This window comes from Coprinopsis cinerea, assembly GCF_000182895.1.
Source record: "Coprinopsis cinerea okayama7#130 chromosome 6 map unlocalized cont3.6, whole genome shotgun sequence".
Classification (NCBI taxonomy): Eukaryota; Fungi; Basidiomycota; class Agaricomycetes; order Agaricales; family Psathyrellaceae; genus Coprinopsis; species Coprinopsis cinerea.
The window spans coordinates 1,253,363-1,270,433 of NW_003307539.1; the positions used below are offsets into that span (position 1 = coordinate 1,253,363).

The 17,071-nt window shown below is 51.4% G+C and overlaps 7 protein-coding genes across 7 annotated transcripts; 3 read left to right on the top strand and 4 right to left on the bottom strand.

The window, feature by feature from the left end:
* Nucleotides 1-148: 148 nt before the first annotated feature.
* Nucleotides 149-1,478, bottom strand: CC1G_09517 (hypothetical protein; the record flags this gene model as incomplete). The annotated part of the gene is made up of 5 exons (XM_001837914.1): nt 149-418; nt 487-818; nt 874-952; nt 1,008-1,297; nt 1,349-1,478. The coding sequence occupies 5 exons, from the start codon at nt 1,476-1,478 to the stop codon at nt 149-151; spliced, it is 1,101 nt and encodes a 366-aa protein (XP_001837966.1).
* A 1,144-nt stretch (nt 1,479-2,622) lies between these two features.
* CC1G_09518 (cellobiose dehydrogenase) lies at nt 2,623-5,486 on the bottom strand (the record flags this gene model as incomplete). The annotated part of the gene is made up of 11 exons (XM_001837915.2): nt 2,623-2,943; nt 3,004-3,281; nt 3,351-3,437; nt 3,490-3,551; nt 3,605-3,625; nt 3,679-3,867; nt 3,926-4,003; nt 4,059-4,612; nt 4,685-4,784; nt 4,854-5,151; nt 5,477-5,486. The coding sequence occupies 11 exons, from the start codon at nt 5,484-5,486 to the stop codon at nt 2,623-2,625; spliced, it is 1,998 nt and encodes a 665-aa protein (XP_001837967.2).
* A 1,183-nt stretch (nt 5,487-6,669) lies between these two features.
* Nucleotides 6,670-7,436, top strand: CC1G_09519 (mitochondrial 54S ribosomal protein domain-containing protein). Its single transcript, XM_001837916.2, has 3 exons — nt 6,670-6,913; nt 6,968-7,272; nt 7,320-7,436. Exons 1-3 carry the CDS (start codon nt 6,683-6,685, stop codon nt 7,360-7,362), a joined length of 579 nt encoding a protein of 192 aa, XP_001837968.1. The 5' UTR covers nt 6,670-6,682; the 3' UTR covers nt 7,363-7,436.
* Nucleotides 7,437-7,599: 163 nt separating this feature from the next.
* On the bottom strand, nt 7,600-8,781 carry CC1G_09520 (hypothetical protein; the record flags this gene model as incomplete). The annotated part of the gene is made up of 2 exons (XM_001837917.2): nt 7,600-8,527; nt 8,582-8,781. 2 exons carry the CDS (start codon nt 8,779-8,781, stop codon nt 7,600-7,602), a joined length of 1,128 nt encoding a protein of 375 aa, XP_001837969.2.
* A 907-nt stretch (nt 8,782-9,688) lies between these two features.
* CC1G_09521 (hypothetical protein) lies at nt 9,689-11,589 on the top strand (the record flags this gene model as incomplete). Its single annotated transcript, XM_001837918.2, has 8 exons — nt 9,689-9,914; nt 9,973-10,039; nt 10,093-10,148; nt 10,209-10,356; nt 10,451-10,552; nt 10,608-10,775; nt 10,831-10,966; nt 11,134-11,589. 8 exons carry the CDS (start codon nt 9,689-9,691, stop codon nt 11,587-11,589), a joined length of 1,359 nt encoding a protein of 452 aa, XP_001837970.2.
* A 511-nt stretch (nt 11,590-12,100) lies between these two features.
* On the top strand, nt 12,101-14,293 carry CC1G_09522 (triacylglycerol lipase; the record flags this gene model as incomplete). The annotated part of the gene is made up of 12 exons (XM_001837919.2): nt 12,101-12,196; nt 12,259-12,377; nt 12,427-12,522; nt 12,577-12,663; nt 12,723-12,792; nt 12,847-12,947; nt 12,995-13,081; nt 13,132-13,456; nt 13,510-13,728; nt 13,778-13,900; nt 13,959-14,102; nt 14,154-14,293. The coding sequence occupies exons 3-12, from the start codon at nt 12,451-12,453 to the stop codon at nt 14,291-14,293; spliced, it is 1,368 nt and encodes a 455-aa protein (XP_001837971.2). The 5' UTR covers nt 12,101-12,196; nt 12,259-12,377; nt 12,427-12,450.
* Nucleotides 14,294-14,313: 20 nt separating this feature from the next.
* On the bottom strand, nt 14,314-16,688 carry CC1G_09523 (hypothetical protein; the record flags this gene model as incomplete). Its single annotated transcript, XM_001837920.2, has 11 exons — nt 14,314-14,413; nt 14,467-14,524; nt 14,583-14,699; nt 14,870-15,011; nt 15,072-15,235; nt 15,467-15,553; nt 15,722-15,742; nt 15,816-15,985; nt 16,050-16,127; nt 16,182-16,470; nt 16,520-16,688. The coding sequence occupies 11 exons, from the start codon at nt 16,686-16,688 to the stop codon at nt 14,314-14,316; spliced, it is 1,395 nt and encodes a 464-aa protein (XP_001837972.2).
* Between the last annotated feature and the right edge of the window lie 383 nt (nt 16,689-17,071).

Sequence of the window (17,071 nt, forward strand, 5' to 3'; positions counted from 1 at the left end):
ATAAGCGCCCAGCGGCTGGCTTGAGCTCGACGCGGTCCCAAGCGCTGCGGCAATGAGAAACAGGGATACTCCACGAAATGTGAATGCACATGTGAACTGAATATACATACAATACATATGGACGGTGTCCAGGGCGTTATGGTCTGCGTCAAACTACCTCGATGCGTGTTGGACCGGCCTGCTTCTCGTCCAGTTGTGATTCTGAACGCGAGTCTGCCAGTTTGCCTTTATGGGCATTGGGAACTACGGAGTCTTCGTGCGCCATAGAGTTGAATGTATCTCCTTGGCCAGTGTTGATGCCAAACTCCATACCGGTTGAGGTGTGTGCTGACCGCCTCGTCGTACCGGATGTTCGGAGGTCGCGACCAACAGCTCTTCCTGTTGTTACACGGAAGATAATCGTTTGTGGAGAGATGGCCTATTAACAGACGAGAACTTGTGAGTAAAGGAAGCGCCATAGATTTTGGATGGCATAGATCTGCTTACTAGGAAGAAGAAATAGAGTATGCGGAATACGCCTTGGTGCGGTCTAGTTGCTCCCGAGCCTTGTGATTGGTTGATGAAGCAAGCTAGCACGATTCCAGTGATTGCCAATGGAAAAGCTGCCTCCACCAGGATAGCGACAACACCAAGATATAGCTTCGAAGAGCCTGGTGGCAGGAACTCGCTGTTCTTGTAGTAGGCCATTAGAAGGCGGAAGGAGATGGTTGCCGTGATCAACACGTTGAGGGCGGCGTTCAGTGATATCCAGGCTACGGAATAGTCAATCTTCCACCCCGGAAACACGTCGAGCCAGAGCATCTGCAGGAAACCCATCACTTTGGGAAGAGGCTTAGTTCTAGGTGATTGCGAAAGGGCCGAGAGGAAACTTACCAACTGAGGCAATGTAGGTCAAAATTGGAAGGACAACGACCCATTTACGGTCGTGCCAGAAGAAGTAACATCGATAGACCTGTAGAATGTAAGATTAGTTGCATTTCTTAGTCCGTGATCAAGACGCGGCGCACCAGCAGACCATCTCCAACGAAGGCGATAAACGTCGACGATATTCTCGCAACACCATACGCCGGTGTGCCTCGTCCAAATCGCTCCATAGCCGCCCGGGACCTCTGCTGATCACCAGGCACTGTATTCAGCAAGGTATTATAATTCGACCAGTTCCCCGAGGCCGTGGAGATGATGCTTAACGCCAGTATAGTAAAACTGACAAGCACGTAGAGGAAGCGGCCTCTTCTCGCGGAGCGAGGGCTCTCCATGAAGACTATGGTCCCATAGAGGAACATGAACATCTGGAGACCTGTGTTCTTGGGCGTCAGATAGGTCTCGATTGAAGAATTTAGTGACATACCTATGCTCACTAATTGCACATTCGATTCTGCGTAGGTTATAGCAAGCCGAGGGCCCATCATGCCCCCACCTCCGCCCCCACCTCCGCCACCCATGCCTCCTCCTCCAGTTTGGTTTCCGTTGCCGCTCATCCTCGTAGTTCAAGACAGTGTCAAGAAGGGTATTGGTGCAGCGAACTGCAATGCAGAGTTATGAAACCAGGGGCAGGGGAGTCGAAAAGACGCCCTAAGAAGCCGTCCGAGGTCTTTATATCCCACTTCCACGCATCTTCATCTGACTGGTCACTGTTCCCATTGGATGACGGCAAGAAGCAGCGACCCTGTACCCCTTGTTCTTGGGATGATGCTCCAGCTCTGCTGTGAAGTAACAACCCCGAAATGGGATTCTGGAAGCTTGGTGTATAAATATATCGAGTGATAAACTATCCAACGAGGCATTGCAGCCGGCACACGGCGAGTGCTAAGCGTCAGAGCGCACATGGTCGTCTGGATTCCGAACTTCGTTTGTTGCGAGAACCGGCCGAGAGAAGCGCCCGTTCATATTAAGTATTCTGAGCAGCGAGAGGGGCTGGAGGTTTGCAGACGAGTAACAGTACCAGGAACGTCCCCAAATTGCACAGCTGGATCCAAAAACTATCCGAGGGCAGAGAGTAGTAATCGCGACCGAGCGGAGCCTCTTCTCCTCTGAAGATGATTGTCAGGTTCTGGGAATTTTGGAGACGATTATGCCCATATTACGCGCGCCTTCTCCCATCAAACCCTGTTCTTCTCCCGCTACCTCCCACCAATGACAGATGAGGAACAATAAAGACCATCGTTTGAAGCCTTTTGAAGCGCACTTCGTCCCTGACAATCAGCAATCGGCGGTCAATCAGACTGCTGCCGACGAGGAGACAGAGAGAAGCAGAATGAAACGTTGATCGGCAATGTCTGTCAGGAAGAAGTCGTACTCGAACATGGAAGGAGGTGAGGAAGGGGTCGAAGGAAGTGATCGTAGGAGCGTCGATCAAGCCATGCAGAAGGTCTTGGTAATCCCCCGCCGGCGTCTGGAAGGAAAGATGAAAGCGAAATAGATTAATTAGTACTAACAGGGCGCTCTAGGAGCTACTAAATGGACCATACACCAGAAAATCCCGCTTTAAATATAAGGACTACAAGTGTTCTTTTCATCTAAATAAACCTGCGGAAACCATCACCATCAACGCTCAAACTTCCTGAACGATGAAGAACTGCCCCACGAACCTTAATAAATTATCGTCTCGACTACACCCAACAATCAAGCCAACCAGATGCCAATGAAGACAGATAGGAAGAGCGAGAATGTGACAGAAGTTTGGCTCAGAGTCTTCGCGCCACCGGAATTATCTCCTGGTCGCAGCAAGAAGATTTCCCCAGTGGTATCGCTCGACACATACAGGTGTTCACCGTCGTTCCCAAACACGAGTCCAACTGGGCGGAAGCAGCCCCGTTGACAGTCATTCTCGTCCAAATTGGCTAGGATATCCACAGCACTGGTCTTCGTGTCCTTAAGGCTACCGGATGGACTCCAATCGCCCGACGAAGAGAACTGGCCTGGAACGGCGACGACTTTGTAGCCCTGGTGCCGAAGTTGTCAGTTATCCAGGGCACGTTGAAGTAGAGCGGTCTTGAGACGTACCTGAGGTGGCTGACGATTCCAACTACCATGTAACGAAGCGTACAGGTTGCTGTCTCCGGACTTCACGCCAAACTTCAGATCCAGAGGAGCAGTGTGGGGAGGTAGAAGGACAGTGGGCTTGACAGCGTTCGCTTCACACCACTCATCGTTAAACGTCGAGTTGCCCGGATCTTGAACGAACCAGTCTCCAGGCTTCTTGCGCGTATCGCCATCCCTGAAATCCTTTTCTTCCCATACGGTGTAACAAATAGGGTAGCCTCCAAAGATCCCGGCAGGCTCTGTGGGGGAGCCAACTGTTGGGAAGCGTGTGAGAAGAGCACAGAGGGAACCATTCGATGTCCACGTACGATTGTAGACTTTCTCCGCTGGGTTATCTGTGTGGATGTCGCGCTGGTCTCCATTTACGACGCGGTAGGCGTTATCAAGGGAGTTTTCTGAAACCGTGAGTCAGTCTATGAGGTCTTGCTTTGCACACAAGCGACGAACCGATGCTGTGGATGTTGCCAGCCTTGTCCTCTGTGATTCCAACGTCATTCCTCAGTCCATACCTATCGGGATTGATCAGGTATTGTCCTCCTGCACACTCCGCGTCCGCACTCACCCTAGCACCTTTCCGTAAGTCCTGTTCGAATGGAGTCAATGAAGGAATCGAACGAAGATGAAACCAGGACTCACTCGTCGGTATACGCAGCGCCGTCTTCAGGTAGCGTCCGCATATCAAACACACGGATTTGAGCGGTTCCGGATTCGGCCTGAATGGATGCTTCATCGATGTTACCGTCGGAGCCCACACTGACCACCAGATAATCAGGGTTTTTACGAGAGATGTGTAGCGTCCTGGTGACATGTCCTGGATTGTCCATTCTGATTGAAACCCAAGATGTCAGCTCGACACTATGTGTGCGGTTAGTGTGCCACACACCCAGTCACCAAAACTCGTCTATTCGAGACCGTCATCTCGCTGTCATTATAGTCCCAAGCCCAAGCGATATCCGAGGAGCTGTGAAGCGAGAAGGAATTAGTCCGAGTATAATGAGAGTCTACTGGGGACTCACCTCGCCACTAGTCTATTTCCAACCACATCTATGCCATGGTTTAGCCTCGTGTCGTCGATAATCAACTTGCTGTTGGTCACACAGCCTTCAGAGTCCAAGGTGTGCCCTGTAAGACCTTTCCCTCTTTCAATGACGAGGAGGTTGCCTCGGCCGTCTAGTATGATGCCTCTAGGCGTTCTAAGTCCCCCCAAGACGGGAGTCCCTACCCAACCGGGTCCGGTCTTGAACGCGTGGCTGGCCTGGGGTGCGTTGGCACACGCCGAAGGGTTGGAGCCAGTGGGCCTTTCCGCGGGGGTAGATGGGCTTGGTGCATCCTCTTCTATCGGAGGTCGCAAAGGCGGGGCAGCTTGTAGTTGCTGGAGAGCCATATCGTAAGAGTCCGAACGGGCGCTTGATACATCGAAATCATGTTGTCCAGCTACACTGTGTACGGGGACGCTGGAGTCGGCATTGGCCACATCGTCGGGCTTCTGTGAACCATGGGCTGCAAAGCCAAATTGCGCGGTTTCGTTGAAGCGGATACCATTAGATCCTCCCTCCCACACGGTACAATTCTGCCGCAAACGACGTGCGTTACTGAGTCAGCATCGTAAGGAGGTAAAGGTCCATGGGAATAGACGGCGTACCTGGCAGCGGTACACGATACGCTGGTGCGTAGCATTCGCTCCAGAGGTGCCCAACAGGGTGAGCTGCGGACCCTCGAGAGGATCTGGCGACGCAAACCGGCTGTGTAATCGCAAATGACATACGGCATGAGTACGGCATGCGACCCCTATTAAGAAACCGGGGACTCACGAGGTGAAACGCACAGACAGCAAGGCGTTGTGCTCATTGTCCACCCATCCAACGACGAGAGGGTTGGACCTCATACCACCTCCCAAGCTGTTCCCAATCCATCCCGCTGAGACTGGACCAGTGAACAGACCGATGAATTCGTCCGGCTGAGGTTCCCCTGCTGAAGGGCTCGGGGGGAAGACGTAGCCCCAGGCAATGTCGAGGTCGGCATCGTAGTATCGTTGGAAGCAGATGTCTGTTATGCTGTCGCACCACTCCGAAGTCCCTGGACGATCTTGAGCATAAGTAGAGATCGCACCTGAAAGAAGAAATAGGATGAATATCAGCCGTCCAATTTCACGACCTCGAATCGACACGCACCTAGCAGTGTGGCTCCTACAAGAGACCACGGAAAAGTGGAGAACATGGCAGATTCAGAAACGCTGGCGAGTCCACGAGGACCCAATCGTCATGGAAGATTATAAAAGAACGACAAGAGATGCCGAGAGTTAGACATCATCACTTCCCGCGGAATCATTTGGAATAACTGCGTGGTTATCATCAAAGAACGCCTGTAGTCTATTTTTACCGGGTTTCACGCAGGCACCCACACCCTGATACCGGTCCATAGCGCTCAAACTTACGGTCACCCATTGCATTCTGGGAGATCGGACGTGTGCATGTAGTTACGCTCAAGGCAACCTCATCGAGAGTCGTAGAGCAGTGTGAAGTAAACTGGGAATTCTCGGCCGTGATGAGAGCAAAGCAAGTGTGGGATGACGAATGCCAAGACTGCTGCGACGACGACACCGACACCCACCTACATAAGACCTAAGCCCACCAAGGCTTGAAACGACAGGGATTGTCACAGGCCCGGATACCATGCCATCCTCTGACTTTCAGTCAATAACTATGTGATCTTTTCCAGTGAGTTTCGTGGATGTGAAAGTAGTTACTCACATTTTGAAAGGTTTGGGCAGTCATCATCTCATTTCTCCTTACATAGTCGATCAGTCACAAGAGATTGTCAGAGACAGGAAGCTCTGAAGTAATCACAGTAGCAATATGAGATAGCTTACAGTTTGATTGCAGTGTGGACGAGTAGCCGTGACGATGCCCCAGAGAGGTACAGCCCGCAAAGCCAAACGTGGGCGAGCTTCAGGGCGGAACCTGCTTCAGTGTATGTGAGGTGAGATTGTATGTGGTCTTGACAGTGGAAGTGGGGAAAGTTCGGCTGATTTACGAGACACCAGAACCGGGCTGCAAACGCCGCACTTGAGATAATTCCGTTTCAGCAGGGAGGTCTGAGAGATAACAACCTTGACTGCGAAGGGGAAAGCCGTTCAATCATGCAGAACCTCTCGGGTTGGCGCTTGAGGAAAGGAGCCCGAGAAAACCCAGAGCGAGAGCAGCTGCGAACTTCATTGGGGCAGTCCATGGCAGCCGCCAGCGTCCAAAGAGGTACATGGCACCAATAGAAATAGCTTGCTTAGTCCGCCAGTGTGGCTCACGGTACAGCCAGCGTCTTCCTAAACCGATCCAAGCGAAGTCTCGAGCGCATTCTCGAAAAGGGGCGACGCAAGCCGATTCTCCTCTAACGGGTGTGGAAAAAACAAGGTTGTTTACGCTCAGCAGGTATTTTGGGTTTCAAAACCACCTGAGGGTTGTTCAAGAGTTGTTGGAGGGGGTAGAAGGCAAAAAACTAACGTTGAAAAGTAAGTGGGACGCTTGACAACTGCTTGAAGCGGAGCCTGAGTCGGATCAAAATTGCTGATGCCTTGATCACGTGTCAACGAATTTCGTTCGCGCCGTGCCGGACAGCGAGCAACCCATTCCCCTTGTCGTCCGCAATGTTCGCCAGTTTAATCCGCCTGGGCGAGTTCTCTCAGCCATTCAAACGCGCCCAGTTTGGTCTTTTTGGCGGCAAGTCCATCCAGTACGGCAACAACGTCCCCTTCTCAAAACACAAAACACGTCGGACATGGCTACCCAACGTACAGCGAAAACGACTCGACTCTGAGGTCTTGGGCGAGAAGGTGCGGATAAAGGTCACGACAAGAGCGTTGAGGACCATTAAGAAGGTGCGCAACATTATTCTCAGTCGTAAACCTTTTGCTTACCGGTGACTATGGCAGTATGGCGGACTCGACAACTATCTCAAGGGAACCCAGTCACATAAACTGAGTTTCGCTGGTCTTGACCTGAAGCTGAAGATCAAGGATGCAGAGGCGAAAAAGCTGGCTGAATTCCGGCAGTCTCCAGAGGGAAAGGAGGAGCTTCAACGCCAACTGAAAGCTCGGGATCCATGGGGAGTCAAAGTTGGCGCCATGAATATTAAGCTTAAGCGCATTGCAAGCGTGGCGCCGTCGGGAACCTTGGAGGGCGCTAGACAAGCCAGGCGCGAGGCGGCAAAGGCTTTGGGTATCCAGGGACTGGCTAGGTATGTTGTCATCGCCGTTTCCCCGATCTGGTCTGACCTCTTCTTAGTCCCCAGCAGACCTTCGAATACTTTACGCAGAGGCAGCAGTGAAAACGCCCTTATCATACATACAACCCGTCTGCAGTCTTATAATACTAATACCATCATCTCTGGACCAAGTTGCGCGACTGCCATCTATCTTCATGTCAGAAGACGCGAACGCGGTTCCTTTGCCTGTTTTGCCTAACCGACCAAAAGGCGGTGTACACTGGTGCGTCAGGTGCATATTCTAAATTCTCTGGTTAACTTATGTTACTATTCTACAGAGTTAAATTACGTCCGCAGGTATCAAGTCATCCTTGGTTCCACCTTTGACATATAAGAAATCGCCTTCAAAAGGACTTCTCGAGTCATGTCCAGCTCAACCCATAGCTCGTTAACGAAGTACCCGACGTATTGGAGGTTTTCGCGCAAGGCATTCAACTTCACCAGGGTCAAAATCGCCTTCTGCTCCTGCTTCAGGCTGCGCGCAGTGGCCGCGAGTTCTGCCGCGACCGTCTCTGTCCTCCTCTGGCTGAAGGGTTTGCCAGGTGCTAGTCGTGTCTGGTTCTTCCACCCGGGCTTCATCCATGGAAGGCGAAAGGAGGCAATGCAGCTCCAACCCACAGAATCTGGCCCGACATCCAGGTCTTGTACCACCACAGAAGGCATCGGGTGCAAAATGTCACGGATCCATACTGGGACCAACCTGCGGAATAATTCAGCCTGGTTCTTGTTGTGCAGGTATATGACCAATTCTGGGAGCGTTTCCAGTTGAGGAACCGGCATCACGACGCGAGGGAGTTCGTCCTGCATTCTCTTCGGTAGTGGTGGCAGCTCTAACCCGTCGTCCGATCGTCGAGGTCCAAGGTTGGGCGTGTTCAGCACAAACAGCAAGTCGTTGATTGGCATCTCGCAAACGCGCGGCCGGAAACCTGTGCACCGACTCTCATATGCGACCAGGATGTGTGTAGGGCCTAGTGGACGGGGCGATACCAAGGTGTCGACGTCGGAGAAGTTTAGGCTTTCTAACGAGACGCTACAACGGTTCCGGATCCAAAAGGCGGATAGCCTGCGGGAGGATTCTCTGGAAGATAAGATGGTGTCGTCGAAGTTCAAGAGACGCGTGGTGCTGTTGGCTTTGAGTTGGTGCCCTTCTGTACTGTCACAGTCGTTGATCTTGGTCGTGTCTGATCGAGGGCTCCCGCCCACTCTTTGGTATAGCCAGTTCGATTGTCTGGAGAGAGGTGAGCCCCCTTCCGCTCCGATATGAGATAGATTGGCCACTCACTCCTCGTCGTAGTCAGGTCTTATCTTTAGGTCGTCCCGCAATTCCTCAATACTTCGCCGTCGCAGGTAGTCTTCTCGATCCGGCGAGATGTCAATCAGAATCTTTCTGTCGATCTGGCGCTCTTTGGGGTGTCCAAATGGTTTGACTTCTTCTGGGTATTTAATGAAGTTGAGGATCGGGAGGTGAGAGGATATCGACATGGTGTTGGAGTGGTATACTAATGTTGAAAGTGGGGGAACTTCACAGGGGCCCTGGCCTCTTTCTTATACCACACCAGTCGGATAAAGATCCATTGTCCCTCTCGGGCGTTGCTTGTAAAGGATGTGGAGTCGAAATTCCATTGTGAACTGTGGCATCGCAGATTGCAACGGTTACAATCGAAGAAGTGCGCAAAAGCCACTCTTTTTTGGGCAGCGAAACGGATGTCTTTGTGACGCTCCGTGATCGACTCGATCAAGAAGGGGCGCGGTTGGTGTATCACTATGTAGCCTGTTTCAAAAACCCCTTTCTTACTTGAATATATTCTGTGTTCATTTCGCAGTGGAGTTGGCGTGATAGGCTGCGGTTGTCCCGACAGTATGTCCGCGTGCGCGAGTTACAGCTATTATTTTTCAGGTCCTTATCTCAATCAATGCTCGCGCAATTGAGTTGGGGGTCGGTGGCCATGGGATATATGTATGGGACACGGGGGCGCACCTGAATTATCGCCTATCATCGCGGCCGACGCGATCCTCATTTGGTCTTGGCAGTTGCGTCCGCGTTTTGCAGACGTAAATTACGGGCGCTTGACTCGGTCTCAGCGCGTAGACCAATAGAGTCAAGTTTCCTGCTTTTCCTACAGGTCCAATATTCCTTGGCCGATGTCCACGCGATAAAGAGCAGCAATTTCGGCGGAAAGCTCCCGTTAGACTGCCAAGGGGCGGCAACTTCGCGGCTAGCACGGTATCTTTTTAATATTATCCCCAAACACGCGCTCCATGAGTGGCTGGCATAGGCCGGCATTCCAACACGACGAACGATGGGAAGGTTGAATTCATTTCCTCGCCCTCTCTGTTCAACTTCTCTGTCATAGCCTGCAGGAGTCCGCTGCCCTTTCTGAGTCTCGAGATGAGGAAGAGCACTGGATCTACTACTCGGTCTTCCCTCACATTCCTTCTACTCCTTCCTCTCTTTTCGTTCTTTTGCTTTCAACAGGCTTCAGCACAAACCAGCTATGCGAACGAGTTTATCGACCCGGACCTCATTCTGGCAGGAGACTTTGCGAACAACACCGCAGCTGCGCAGCGAATGATCAGGAATTGGGCGTCTAAATGGGCCAGTGAAGGACCTTGGAGTACGTTCTTCCCCTGACCGCGATTCGTTCCTGCAGCATTTACCCATTTGAATGTCAGGTGTAATGCTCAAGGATGCGACACCTCCTTCTGGCACAAAACACGATTATATGAGCTGGGCTCCCTAGTGCGTTTGGGGTTTCGTCAGTACCTTTGTAGCGCTGATCAACATATTTTTAGCTGGTGGCCCGATTGTTCAGATGTCGGGAATACGACTGTGCTATCAGAGGAAGAAGGTATGTCATATGTCACAGCCTCCTGGAAGGAAACTAGACCAACTGGCGGAACATTTCCAGTCTGGACCACCTGCCCATACCGTCGTCGAGACGGCGAATTCAACCCGGACGTTCGCGGAGTGAACGACGTTGGCAATTTCCAGGACATGTCCGATGCTGTTTTGTATAATGCCCTTGCATGGTCTCTCGAAGAGGCCGGAAAGACACTGTATGCTCGTAATGCTGGTACACTCCACCTTGGGGGTTCAATCTCTTTTGAATGGGAGCCCACTCATAAAGTCTCTCCTAGTTCAGTTCCTTAGAACGTGGTTCTTGAACCCAGATACCCGGATGAATCCCAACCTCAATTTTGCGCAAATGATTCGTGGATCTAATGGTCGGCCTGGTAGCGCGACTGGTGTACTGTGAGTTTGCGGTTCTCTTCAGGGATGTGATGTCTTGTTTACATCTGCATTTCAGAGATCTCAAAGGAATGGCCAAGATTGCGTCTGCCATTTTGATCTTCAGGAAAGGAGGGAGCACCGAATGGACCTCGGACGATGATGAACAAATGGTTGAATGGTCGAGAGAGTATATTGAATGGCTTGAAACCGCCGAACTGGCCTTGGATGAGGGTAACTCCCGAAAGTGAGTGCCAGTCCTCCGAAACTTGAATATGGTTAAACGGGTTTCTGTTCTCTAGCAACCATGGTTCCTTCTATTATAACCAGCTGGCTGCATTGAAGCTCATTGTGGATGACATCCCTGGAGCCATCAATGTCTCGTCTACATACTTTTCCAGACAATTCCAGTCTCAAATCGCTGCTGATGGCGAGCAGGTGAGCAAACCATCGAGTACAATCAGGTCGATAAACTCAACCTTTTATTAGCCTTTTGAAGCCGCTCGAACGAGGCCATACCATTACCGCGCCTATAACTTAGCTGCAGCAATTGTGAGGATTTACTGGTTACTCTTTGTCCGGACAGACTTACGAACCCTTTCCAGACCAACGCTCGCATTTGGAAGTATGCAGATCCTAGTTCAAATGTTTGGGAGATCACATCAGCGGAAGGCGCGACAATCAAAACTGCACTCGACTACGCGATGACACACAGCGCCTCCTCAAGTGGAGAGTCGCAGTATGCTGCAGAGCTATACCCTATTGTCGCGGCTGTTGCCTCGGTGTACGGCGATCCCGATGGCCAGTATTTGAACTTCTTGCAGGAGAACGATGAAGGGTTTTATGCGGAACCTTACTTCTTGTGGAACAGCGGGGAATGGACCTCTGATGTCACGTCGACTGCTCGACCCGGAGGACCGAAGCCCACTTCCAGGAAGACCCAGGGTTCGCCTTCAGTTGATGAAGACGCTGGAAGCGCTGATGGGAGGGGTGTCCGACTTTGGGGTCTTGCATTGAACGTCGCTGTCCTGGCGCACACTCTGCTTTCTGTCGTCATCTAGCTATCAATGCATAGTATTTACTTTTACAATATACCCTTTCCGTGAAGTTCAATGAGTACCAAGAGTGGTAAAGGTCTCATAGCCTGAGTGTCTTCGGTCACCTGAAGCGACTGCCGTCACTGTCCAAAGCCGTTGCTGACGTTGCCTCCCGGCCGACACAGAAGCCAATGTTACAGGAATGCGATCGGAGGCTTGTTCCCCTCTCGATTTCTTGAGGCAATGACTGCAACAAGTTGAAATCCACTCTCAGGACGTATCTGCGTACCAGAAAATCACCAGATGTCATGCATATCTGGTCGGACAGAAGGTGCGTCTCCCTTGAAGGGCTACAGGTCTCGCAGATGTGAATTGATGGATATCATAGTGCTCTGAGAACGGTACTAGTGGCCCCCGGATCGATGACTATCATTCCTTGGCGCCAGCTGAAGGCCCCTTATAAGTGTGAAGAAGTAGGTGTGCGTTTTCCCGCAACCTCCCGACATGCTTCATGTCTTCGCCTTTCTCGCTGTCTCTTACATCCTCGGTGTTTTTGCATCACCCCAAGTCAGAATAGGGCGTACACAGCTAACTGGTCTCACCCTTTCCGATGGCATCGAATTCTTTGGAGGTAGAGCTCTTCCAATTCCTTCTGTTTGGCCACAGGCGCTAAACAGTTGCCTTCGTGTTCAGGGATCCCTTATGCGGAGCCACCTGTTGGACCACGGAGCTTTCGTCGCCCAGTCTTGAAGAGAAACTTCAATACAACAGTATTTGATGCCACAACCTACGGAAAAGCGTGTATGCAGGTGGTGAGTCCCTCTCGGCTCAGGAGACGATTTTATACATGCAGTCCATTAGCCCATCGAAATCGATGTCACAAATATGTCGGATGATTGCCTAACTCTCAATATTCATCGACCATCCGGCGTTAAACCCAACGCAAGACTCCCAGTGGTAGGCTTTCGAGCAGCGGGACTATGTCGAAGATCCTGCTGAAGTGAATGGTAGTTGTTTTGGTCTTACGGGGGAGCATGGTCATGGGGAGCCTCGTCTACATACAACGGCAGCACGCTGGTCTCTCGAAGTATTGAGAGGGTATGGACAAGCAATGCTGGTCAGAAGCCGATTTTTTCAGCTAATGGAATCTTCGTCAGGGTACTCCCGTCATTTATGTCAATTTCAACTACCGCCTGGGCCCCTTTGGGTGGCCACAGGGACAAGAATGTGCGCATGGGCAGACTTGGTATTGAATTGTCAGATTCTCAACTCCTGTTACAGCCGAAGACCAGGGCGTACTCAATCTCGGACTTCATGATCACATCGCAGCGCTACAATGGGTACAGCACAATATTCACCACTTTGGGGGAGACAGAAACAAGGTATGGAGACCTGCCTCTCCGACAAGCTGATCGCTGAGTAGAAACAGGTGACGATATTTGGAGAAAGTGCTGGCTCGATCAGCAACGGAATTCTTTATCTGAACTCAGGACTCGAGCGTCTAGCTCGCGGCGCTGTATGTCGCCCAAACTCGATCTTGCTTTATTGTCGCTGACGAGGCGACAGATTTTCCAGTCGGGTCAGGCGAATTCCGTTATCAATCCGAAGGCCTCGTACAGGGAAGACGTCTGGCAACGATTGATTCGAGCTATGCCTTCCTGTGCAGCCACTTCAGAGTCCGGATCCTCGATTCCTTGTCTTAGGGAAGCGAGCTCCGTGGAGATCCTTACTGCATGGTTACAGATTTTCCAAGAGATCCAAGATTTTATCCTCTTCCTACCAACGATAGATCCTGCACGAGGGAGCTTACTTCCTGACTATCCTTCGCGCCTATATAGCCAGGGTCGATTCGCAAGGATTCCCTTTATTTCAGGAACGAATTTGGATGAAGGTGAGACGGCTTCAAGCGACAAAAGGCAACCTCACTCACCAATGTCGCCGCAGGGACCGCATTTGCTAACTCCAACCCAAACGCCACTGAAGATAACATCAAAGGTCATATTATAGGTTATAACTCACCTTCGCCTGATGAGAAAGGCCTCGCTCGAGTTGTCGATGAGCTGTTTGATGTATACCCCGATGTCCCCTCCCTTGGTTCACCTTTTAACACCGGAGATGAACTTTTCGGATTATCTCGTTCGTACAAGAGGCACGCCGCAATCCGTATGTCCTGCCTGCTCAGAGCGTTCGGAATGCATCTAATCCTAGCCAGTCACGGATATGGTTTTCGAAGCACCGCGTCGAATGTGGCTTGAAGCTGCAACCTCGCGAGGCGTGAAGGCTTGGAGTTATCTCTTCAAGCAACCTCAGCCCTTGGACAACCCGGCATGGGGAGGTGAGGAGAGACGTTTTGTCAGCTAGGCAGGAGATTGATGATCATCCCTTCCCGACAGTCTACCATTCAAGCGAAATTGAATTTGTTTATGGACAGCCTCGGGATCAGTCACCAAGTGCTAGGAACGTTAGCACGCTTATGATGGATTACTGGATCTCTTTTGCCGTCAATTTAGATCCCAACGACCGCCGTGGATTGCGCAGTGAGTGTCTACTAACGCTTGAGATCGCCTTCTAAATTCACGGCCATCCAGGACCTACTTGGCCTCGATATACCAAGAGGGACGGAACGTCGCTGCAGCTTCAAGGAGGAAACACAACAGCCATTACAGACAACTTTAGGGTCCAGAAGAGTCGTTTCTTCAATTCTCACCCTATCTTGTTCCGCCATTGACCTCATAACGTAAATTGTAATCAGAACAATGAACGGGCAACACACAGAGGTTCTGCAATATAGATATAAAGGGAATTTGGGCGTTTACGCAGGAACACATTGGGAGTAATATTGGTTTGCCTGAAATCGACGGTAAGGCGTCGTCGCCTACAGCTGAAGACGGGGGAACTCACCGCTCTGCAAACAGCATTGGCGGGGCAGAGAGTTGGCCCAGTCCAGCCTTGTCCGCCACTTTGAAAGCGAAGAGTTAACGCAAGAGCCGATTACATTTCGCGTTCAGCCTACGCACCATTGCCCATACATTGTCTGCGTTGCTTGAGGTGGCTGGATTGTCGAAGGTGGTTGAGTAACCACGGGTGGAGTAGTCGGGGTCCCAGGAGGATTAGTGACGACGGGAGGATCAACACTAGGACCCCCGGGTCGTTTTAGGATGAAGACTTCGCCGGTCGTGTCGCTCGAGACATAGAGATTCTCGCCATTTGGACTCCAGACGAGTCCAACGGGTCGGAAGCAATTCGAACCTAGCCGCGACAATCATTGTCAAGGCTTGGGGCGACCAAGATTTGCCAAGCTCACCACCGAATGATCCTGAACATTGATTTTCGTTCCGATTGGTCAATAGATTGGTGAACGAGGTCTTGGTTTGGGCAAGGCCGACGCTTGGAGACCATTCACCAGACGCCGAGTAGCGACCTGGGATGATCACCACCTTGTAACCCTGCAGAATTTCCATGTGTATGTCAGAGAGGGAATACAAGGATCACAAGACAACTCTTACCTGAGGTGGCTGTCGGTTCCAGCTTCCATGCAAGCCGACATAGAGGTTAGTATCGTTGCCAAGGCCGAACTTCATATCCAAAGGGGCAGTATGGGGTGGGAGAAGTGCTGTGGGCTTGACTGCGTTGGTGTTGCACCAAGCATCATTGTATTGACCATTGGGGTCTTGTACAAACCTGGAGGCGGATTCGGTAAGCTATCATAGACAGGGATTGAAACGCTGCTCACCAATCTCCGACCTGCTTGGGACTATCGGTGAAATCGCCTGCTTCCCAGACGGTGTAACAATCCGGGTAGCCGCCGAAGATCGACCTCGGGTTGGAAGGATCGCCCACTACCGCCGGGGAGGTATTGACAACTGGAATATACGATCCGGAAGGCCGAAGTAGAACTTACAATTATAGACCTTCTCGGCGGGGTTATTGGTATGGATATCGCGACGTTGACCATTGACCATTCGGTAGGCGTCGTCCAGTGAGTTCTCTATATCCCTTCTTCAGAAGATAGGGGAATGAAAAAATCTGGATGCCACTGACCGATACTGTGAATATTTCCTGCCCTGTCCTCTGCGATGCCGACGTCATTGCGCAGCCCGTAGCTTGAAAATAACAAAGCTGAATGACAATCCAACAACAATCCCGGAATCCTTACCCCAGTACCCTCCCATATGAGCTACCATAGGGAACGATATCAGTGAAAGGCAGAGTACCAGTTCGTGCCAAAGCACCTACCTAGTGTAGCTTACACTTTGAGAAGGGAGATTGTTGTAGTCGAATACTCGAATTTGGGCTCTGCCTGATCCAGGCTGTCTCGTTGGGGTCGACGTTGCTCTCTGATCCAACACTCAAAGCGAAGAGGTTGGGATACTTGCGAGAGATGTGGATGGTCCTCGTGAAATGGATGAAGTTATTCATCCTTTCAGAAAGGTACGTGGTTATCAAGAACGCTCTAAGTCAGACTGCTCACTAGAAGGGCTTACCCAGTGATGAGCGTTCGCTTGTTAGTTGCCGTCATGGTGACTGGGTCGTAGTCCCAAGACCAAACGGCATCTCCTGAGCTGGATTGAATAACGATGAGTAAATTCTTCCCAGTGGTGGCAAAGGATGGTTACCTGGCCATGATTCTGTTGCCAGAAGGGTGTACGTCAATCGCGTGGTTGATCTGGCTGTCCTGGATGATGGTTTTCGTGCTGGTCACGCAGCCGTTGGCATCCAGGGCATGTCCCGTCAGTCCTCGACCACGTTGAATGACCAGGAGATTGCCCCTCGTATCGATCATAATTCCTCGAGGCATCGTGAGCCCGCCGAGAAGCACACCGCCCCTCCACCCAGACGCCAAGGTCATGGGGTACCGAGGCTGAGGAGCGCCTGAGCAAATGCTCTGCGCGAGCGAAAACGGCGCTGGAGAGTGCGGGTGAGAAAAGGTTGAAAGAATATGTTGAGGACCGACCGAGAAGCGCCAGCCAAAGGGCCAATGTGACTGTTGCGACTTGCATATGCATCTCTGAGTTCGGGGAGAGTCGAGCAGATTCACTTCCCATTCTGGACGTTCTTTTAAGCAGGAACGCTGTGATGGAACGGGTCTTCATCGGTTTCTGAGGCTTTGCATTCTCGGACATTTGTGATGCTGAATCGTCCAGTTCTTGGAGGAGCTAGCATTCATTATCCTTCGTCGAAGGGTCTCGTGAACTCCTTCCGTCGCCCCAGAGAATCTTGGCATGGTTAATCCAGATCCCCAGAAAGGCAGAGATTCAGGATAACTCCACAAGGGAGCATTGTGCCACGGGGTTTATTGAGGCAAATATTCCTTTTAGGATGGACGCACCTGGAATAGTTAGGATGCGCATGAGCAACGTCGCGTACTGGCCTCAACAGCCTAGAGAATTGATCGTGGGATCAAACCGAGGTCGACTGTGCGAAGTTGAAAGCGGTAAGGCCGTTAATCTGCTCGAAAGGTGGGGGGAATGCCCATCGCTTCCGAGTAAACAAATTAGCCGCTGCT

Excerpts from the sequence above, each read along its gene's own strand:
- CC1G_09519 (XM_001837916.2), top strand. The coding sequence starts at position 6,683 with ATGTTCGCCAGTTTAATCCGCCTGGGCGAGTTCTCTCAGCCATTCAAA. Across the intron at positions 6,914-6,967 it reads CGTTGAGGACCATTAAGAAG|TATGGCGGACTCGACAACTA; the intron begins GTGCGCAACATT and ends TGACTATGGCAG. Across the intron at positions 7,273-7,319 it reads GGTATCCAGGGACTGGCTAG|TCCCCAGCAGACCTTCGAAT; the intron begins GTATGTTGTCAT and ends ACCTCTTCTTAG.